Source organism: Miniopterus schreibersii, assembly GCF_964146895.1.
Source record: "Miniopterus schreibersii genome assembly, chromosome: 20".
Classification (NCBI taxonomy): domain Eukaryota; kingdom Metazoa; phylum Chordata; class Mammalia; order Chiroptera; family Miniopteridae; genus Miniopterus; species Miniopterus schreibersii.
In genome coordinates, this window is record NC_138122.1 from 16475949 (window position 1) to 16483554 (window position 7606).

At 48.7% G+C, this 7606-nt stretch overlaps 1 protein-coding gene across 4 annotated transcripts in view; it reads right to left on the reverse strand.

The window, feature by feature from the left end:
* The window catches only part of NF2 (NF2, moesin-ezrin-radixin like (MERLIN) tumor suppressor), a gene marked incomplete at its 3' end in the record, with an annotated part of 61182 nt that extends 59823 nt beyond the window's left edge, over positions 1-1359 (reverse strand). For 2 of the 4 annotated variants that reach the window (XM_081122968.1, XM_081122967.1), the window contains exon 1: positions 770-1326. In XM_081122968.1, coding sequence (XP_080979094.1) covers positions 770-883 — 114 coding nt within the window. In that variant the 5' untranslated portion in view covers positions 884-1326. Of the gene's footprint in view, positions 1-769 lie in introns of all 4 variants that reach the window. The other 2 variants (XM_081122966.1, XM_081122965.1) reach the window with 2 other exon arrangements.
* Positions 1360-7606: the final 6247 nt, after the last annotated feature.

The following is a 7606-nucleotide window of genomic DNA, read 5'->3' on the forward strand; positions in this document are numbered from 1 at the left end:
ATATTTATTATGTGGCCCTTTACAGAAAAAGTTTGCCAACCCCTGACTTAGCCACCGCTGCCAATGCTAATAGTCCACAGACCACACTTTGAGTAGCAAAGGCTCAAATTACTTGAGAGACAGTATTGTATTGGCTAAGAGCTTGATTCAAAACCCCACTTCACCATTTACTAGATATATGGTTTGGGGTACCTATCTCACTGGGTTTTGAGAATTAAATGTATGAAAGTCTGCCACTTCGAAAGTATTCAACAAATGACAACTGATCATATCATGCAAACTCTATGGAAAATTTACGTATAAAATACCATCTCTTAGCTCAAAGAGGTGGGTTTTTTTTCCTGAAAATTTAAGTTTCGGAAAAGGGAAATAAGTATAGACTTTCCAATAAAACGAGATGCCTTTTAACACCTGGGGTACACGATATTATCTAATGAAGTAAAAACTCTATAGAGCTGGAGCTTAAGCCTGACAGTGAAAACTAGAATCTGCTACTGCTGACGCTTCCAGCCTCTTACAGTAACAATGAATGAAAACTTTCAGGAAGTGCTTCCAAACCCCAACGCCCTATTGAAAAGGGCAGTAATTTATCTTTAATATGAGAATTTGGGCCTAGATGGCTCCTTCCGGTTCTGGCCATCTCTATCGATGCCCAGTAAAGATAAAAAGCAGAATCCCTCAAGTTTCCACCTCGACTGTCACCCCGAGGACCCGGGATCCCGCCAGGTTCCCACCTCGCCGCAGCCCGTCGGGGCTGCCGTCCGATTACCTCGCAATTAAACTCCATCTCGGCGTCCATGGTGACGATCCGCACGGTGAACGTCTTGGGCTGCTTCCTCTTGAGCGAGCTGAAGCTCATGCGGGAAGCGATGGCCCCGGCCATGGTGCGGGGCTCAGGCCTGGGACCCTCGCGACCCGAGGCCTGCGCTCTGGGACTGTTAGCCCCCCTGGAGGAGCTGCTCAGGCCTCAGGGTCACCATCGTGGCCGGCAGGCAGGCCCGGGAACCGTTTGGGCGGCGCGGGCCCACGGCGGCCAGCATGGGCCGCGAGGACCCTGCCCCGGGAGCCAAAAAGGGGAGTTGCGGGGCGGGCCCTGACGGCCGTGGGGAGGGAACGCGAACGGGGACCGATGGGGTGGAACCGTCCGGGACTCGGGCCGGGACGCTGGGGTCACCTGGGAATGGGGCCCTAGACGGCTGGGGCGAAGATCCCGCGCGCCTCTCAGCGGCAGACTGAGGTCTCGGGGCCGCGCTGCAGCCGGGCGCGCACGTGCGCGCGTGGCTGTCACCGTCCTGGCTCCGCGCGCCCGGGGTAAGCGTCCCCTCCCCGCAGCCCCCGGCCTCTCCCCGCCCCGCCCTCAGGCCCTCGGTCACCACTCACAACGCAACCTATCCGGCGGCTACCGATAAGACGCAGCGATTGGCTTAGAATTCCAAGGAAGGCGGGACTTGCACTCTCCGTCCGCTTTCTTCAGAACTACTCCACCAATTGGAAGTTTCGCTCTAACTGGGGGGCGCTGGCCTGGGCTCGGCGCTGACTGGCTACAGCGGCCGTCGCTCCGAACGCTTTTGTTAGTAGGGGCCCGCCTACTCTAGCAAGACTGGTTGAGGCGGCGGATCCCGGCGCGCCTTTCCCGGGAAGGCACGTAGAAGCTGCCCCGGGGCGGGCGAGCGGGCTTCCCCGGGTCCTTTTGGATCAAGTACGTCGAGTGTGACGCCCCAAGAGATCGTGTTTCGGACACCCGGCGGATAATCCTGTTTGGCACTTAATAATAACGTATGCTGACCCCTGTTTCTCAAACTTTTAAAACACTCCTGGAGGCCCCTAGGTTGCCGGCTCTCACCCCCAGATCCTCCTGCTACTCCTCCGGAGATACAGTAGTTATTACAGGAGGGGGCAGTAAATGCACCTACCTCGTGAGGTTGTTGAGGAACTTAAGCGAATTAATATAAAGATTTAGGACGGTGGCTGGCACTTACTAGGTTGAATCCTAAGCAACTGCTGTTTTTGTAGACGCAAAACGGTCAAAATGAAAGCATTTCTCACTTTGTACTCTGTGGTTTATATTTTTGAACCATATACGTGTATTATTATTTATTTTTAAAATGTCATCAGACGTTGTGATGGGGGGGTGTATGAGGTGGGGGAGCATAATTTTATGTTTTTAAAGAATAAATCCTGTTTTTAAATAGCTCTTTAAGGATTGAATAGAGAGTTTCCTCTGTTTTAACTGAGCAGTAAACACTCCATAAATATTAACCATCACCTCTTCTCTACGGAGAAGAAAATAGGCTCAGCATGACAGAGCACTAGCTGGCTATCATCCAGATAGTAAAAGGGGAAGCTGGGACTAGAACCCAGGTCTATCGCATACAGAGCCTGCTAGTATTACCACTGCACTGCCCTGCTTCTCCGCTTGTGGCTGCCAAATTGCTCCTGTTGTAGCCCCAAGAACTATGAACTATAGTTCTGGAGCATTTAGCAGAAACTGTTGCTAAAACTATAATAATAGCATAAATCTAGTTCTTCCCCGCATGCCCCTGCTGGGCCATGAAGCATCAGCCAGGCGCCAGGCATCATTTGCTGGCACACCCAGAGAAGCTGCCACTGGGAAACTTGATGTCCTGTCTAGTGCTAGCAAATTCTCCGCTCCAAATTGATCGTTCAGGAAAAGTGGTCCAGGTGTGGGAGTTTCTTCGTTTTCTTTTTAAGAATTTTTTATTGATTTTTAGAGAGAGAGGAACGGAGAGGGAGAGAGAAACATCAATGTGAGAGGGATCCATCATCGGCTGCCTCCTGCACGCCCCCTACCAGGGATCCAGCCCACAACCCAGGCATGTGCTCTGGTCAGGAATCGAACCCGAAACCCCCTTGGTGCCTGGGATGATGCCAACCAATTGAGCCACACCAGCCAGGTCAGAGTGTCTTCATTTTCATTGCCTCAGTTCTTCCCTGCAGGTGGGAGAACCAGGCTGAATTCTCCCATGGGCTTCCCACAGGGACAACAAATCAGGGCTTTAACCCAGAGCCAAGACTGCTGACAGAAAGTAAGAAACTCTAGCCCTAGCCAATGTGGCTCAGTTGGCTGGGAGTTGCCCCATGCAACAAAAGGTTGCCTGTGTGATTCCCTGTCAGGGCACCTGCCCAGATTTCTCGTCTACACTAAGAAATGACTGTTTTCTGGCCTAAAATTCATGCTTGTGCCTGATTTGCAACTTGCTGCTGTTTCTTTTACTGCAGTAGATACTTTGGGTCTTGAGCTGACATTCTGTATTAGTTTCCAAGGCTGCCATAACAAAGTCCCACCAACTGGGTGGCTTAGAACAATGGAAATGAATTGTCTCACAGCTCTGTAGGCTAGAAGTCTGAGATCAAGGTGTCAGCAGGGCCGGGCTCCTGTCAGGGAGCATCCTTCATTGCCTTTTCCAGCTTCTGGTATCCCCAGATGGTCACTGGTTTGTGGCAGCATCACTTCAGCCTTCACATGGTGTTCTCCCTGTGTGTCTTCAGATCAGCTTCCCTCTGTGCATGTCTGTGTATCTTTGTGTCCAGATTTCCCTTTTTCAAAAGGACACCAGTCATGTTTGATCAGGACCCACCCTAATGACCTCATTTTAACTTGATTCCCTCTGTAAAGACCCTATTTCCAAACAAGGTCACATTCTGAGGTACTGAGGTTAGGACTTCAGTATTTCTTTTTTAGGGGACATGTATGGGGAAATAGCTCTTGTGTTGCTCCTTTACTCTCACATTCACAATACTTCTGAAACAAAATGCATGGGTTTTCCACACCAAGCAATTTCCTGCGAGACCAGCAGAATGTCCTATAATTCAATTCAATTCTGACACTAACTAGAGTTAGTGCAGACCCCACAGGTTAAAGGTTCAATCCCACAAGACTGCCACCCTTTCAGATGCCAGTCACAGGCCCAGGTTGTCATCTGTACTTCTGACTGACTGGCTATAAATTGAGGTTCCCATGACCTCCTCCTTGAATTTAATAATTTGCCAGAATGTCTTGCAGAACTCAGGGAAACACTTGGGTTTACGGATTTACTATATGATCAAGGATACAGATGAATAGCCAGATGGAGAGATACATAAGACAAGGTCTGGAAGGACCCAGGGATCAGGAGCTTCTGTCCTTGTGGAGTTGGGGTGCAACACTTTCCAAGCATGTGGATGTATTCACCAACCTGGAAGCTCTCAGAACCCCATACTTTTGGGCTTTTTATGGTGGCTTCACCGTATAGTCATGATCAATCATTAATTCAATCTCCAGTCACCCTCCCCTTCCAGGAGGATGAGAGGTAGGACCAAAAGTTCCAAACCTCTAATGATGACTTTGTCCTTCTGGTGACCAGCTCCCATCCAGAAGCCCATCAAGCATCACCTCATTAGAACAAGAGATGTTCCTATCACCCAGGAAATTCCAAGTGATTTAGGAGCTCTGTGTCATGAGCCAGGGTCAAAAACCAAATATTTAAACAAAAAGTGCTCCTAGTGCTCTTATCACTTAGTGAATTACAAGGGTTTTAGGAGCTCTGTGCCAGGAGCTGGAGGCAGAGACTCAATATATGATTTCTATTATTTCACAGGACACAATTCAACCCATAACACTCCCCTTCCAGGAACAGGCTTCAGAGCCATATTTATGCCAGGAGAGCAGGGGAGGTCCAGAAAAGTCACATTTTTCAGGAAGGATGCCTTCTGTAAACTTCACATCATTCAAAATTTTGTATTCCAAGAGCCTCTTTTCCCCATAGGAATGAATGTAAGTAGGTGATCAAATGTGTTTGCACAGCTCATAAATCTACAACCATCTTCCATATTTTTGCTTTGATTCTGCTTTATATCTCTGCAGCATTATCTCTACCGTATGGCTCTCTCCCAAATTAACAGCACCACCTGCCATGGAGGTGGTTCAGTCTTCTTCGTGGTGTTTCATCATATCTAATATCCACTCCAAAGATACTGATTTAGGGGAGGGGGGGTGTTTTTCAGCACTAGCATCACTACCTTGTGAATGTGTGAATGTGTTATATCTTTTTAAAATGGTTTATAATGACAGTGAGTGACAAAATGATAGCTGAAATAGTCACAAAAAGCAATTGCTAGAGTCCAAAGCATGCTAACAGTGTAATTCCCTCCATAAAGACTCAGTGTGGTCATTTGTTTCCTGGCTATAGTGGCGCCGCCTTGTGGCAGCAGCATAAACACAGTTTATTAGTCATTCCATTCCCAACGCTTTGAAATTGTTCCATACTTAGAGTTAAAATGTTTCCTCTTTCTGACTTTTGTATGATTTCCAATTTATACATGGAGTGGCACTTTGTTAATGGTTTTATGTGGCACTGTGTCAAAGTCCCATAATTCATATCTGCATATGATGCATACCACAGGAAGGCTGGGACTTGGCAGTGTGGCTCATGCCCCAACTGAAACAGAAGAGCTGTCTTGTCACTACTGTTTGGGGTCCCATAGGAGCTAGGCAATGCAATTTTGAGAGCATTTGGGCCCGAGCATAAAAGCCCATCAATAAGGAGCCAGTGACACAGCCACAGCTGGGTAATTTGTCTCTTTGCTATTCTGCAGCCCATTCAGTGATGATCTATTTGTCCTAGACAATAGACAATGGCAGGTTTGTCCATATTTTATACTTATGAACCTGCCTGCTCCTCTCCACCTGGCGCTGCCCATCTGTCTTTGTCCCTGGCTTCTCTCATTTCATTTCACAAATTGGGCAAAAGGCCTTGGCAATGAGTTATGAAGGCAGATTCCATGATGGCAGCTTTGGGAAGGCAGAGAGGGAGAAGAGATGGGTCAGCTCTCTGCAGAGGGGAGGGATGGACAGGTGTGGGAGAAAGAGATGTCACAGACCCAGTGGTGGATGGGAAGGAACCTCAGAGAGGAAGGGGAGGGAGAGATCCTAGGACAGAAAACAATTTTGCTGGGAAGGGAAGGCCTGCTTATAGAAAACTGCTTGAAGAGGTAAGTCCAATCCTAGTAATTACGTTGGGCCTAGTGCAAAGTCTAATTGTGGTAGTCAGCTTCCAGGATGGCCCCTGTAACTCTCAAGTGTTGGTGTTCAAACCCTTGTAAAGCCCCCCCCTCCCCCCGCTGAGCAGGGCTAACATGTATAACCAATGGGATATGCAGAGATGACAGAGCATGACTTCCAAGGCCAGGTTATAAAAGTTCTTGAGGTTTCCACCTTATTCTCTCTTGGAACACTCTTTAGGGGAAGCCAACTGCTATGTGGTGAAGACCCTCAAGCAGTGCCTGCAGAAGCCCATATGGCAAGGAAATGAGGCCCCTGGCCAATAACCAGCACTCACTTGCCAAGTGTGTGAGCACCCCACCTTAGAAGCTGACCCCACAGCTCCCGTCAAGTCTGCACAGCCCCAGTCAACATCTTGACTGCTACACTGAGGGACACCCAGAGCCAGAACCAGCCCAGCTAACCAGCACTCCTGAATTCCTGATCCATTTGGAACCATGTGAGATAATAAATGTTTATTGTTTCAAGCTGCTAAAATTTGAGGTAATTTGTTCCACAGTAATTGGAAATGGCCTGATTCCTTATTTGTGGAATTGTTGTCCAACATCTATCTGGTTTGCTGCCCAGAATGCATGGTCTGTGGGGCAGGAACCCATTCAGACCAGCTGTTGAGTGAACTGGCATTGCACATCTCTGAGTGCCACAAAGAGCCCCCTTTCAAGCAGGGTATATGGAGTTAGTTAAGCAAAGAAAAGATTCTGGGATGGAGTGGGGTATATGTCCTAGGAAGAGGGAGAGGTTCACAGTTAGGATGACCAAACCTTCCAGTTTCCCCAGGACAGAGGGTTTCCTGGGATGGGGGACTTCCAGTGATAACATTGAGACAGTCAGGTAAACTGTCTAGGAATGAGTTGGCCATCCTAGCTGGGGTGTGGGGTGGAGTTTTCGAAGCTGCATTACAAGTGAGCTGCCACACTGTGGTTCATGTGGCATGGGGAGGGACACCCATTTCCCATCACTCTGGGTCAGGGGTGGGAGCATGTTCCTGGAGCTACCTAGTTCGATCTTCCTGCCCTGCTTGACTGGGGGGAGATGGGAAACCCCTGTTTGGAAATGCCTAGACCAGCCCTCCCTCCTTCTTCCTGGTAGAGATAGCCAGAAACACCAAGAATTTGGTGAGGACTCTCAGTTTAGACCAGGAGGGCCAGCATCTTCCTGTCCAAGGGTCCTGGCTTCCTACGGCTTCCAAATGCCCTATATTACATGGCTAATGAGTTGCTATGCAACCTCTGTTCGAATATCCAGTGACAGGTCATCAAGGCCGCCCACACCATTGTTAGAAAAGTTTGCCTTGTACCGAGCGGGAAGCTGCCTCCACATAATCTCCACCCTTTAATTATATTGGATTGTGCTGAACAATTCAGATCCATTTCTTCCTGGCGGCCCTTTCACATATTGCTTCCTCTGCTTAAGGGTCCACTTGTCCTGATCCCTGCTCCTAGCATACTCTCCCTACTTATACTTTAAAGCTTAGGTCGTAAGTCAGGTGAGGTGAGGGAGGCAGTCATGTCCAGCTCTCCATGCGTGCCACACTCAGATCCTCAG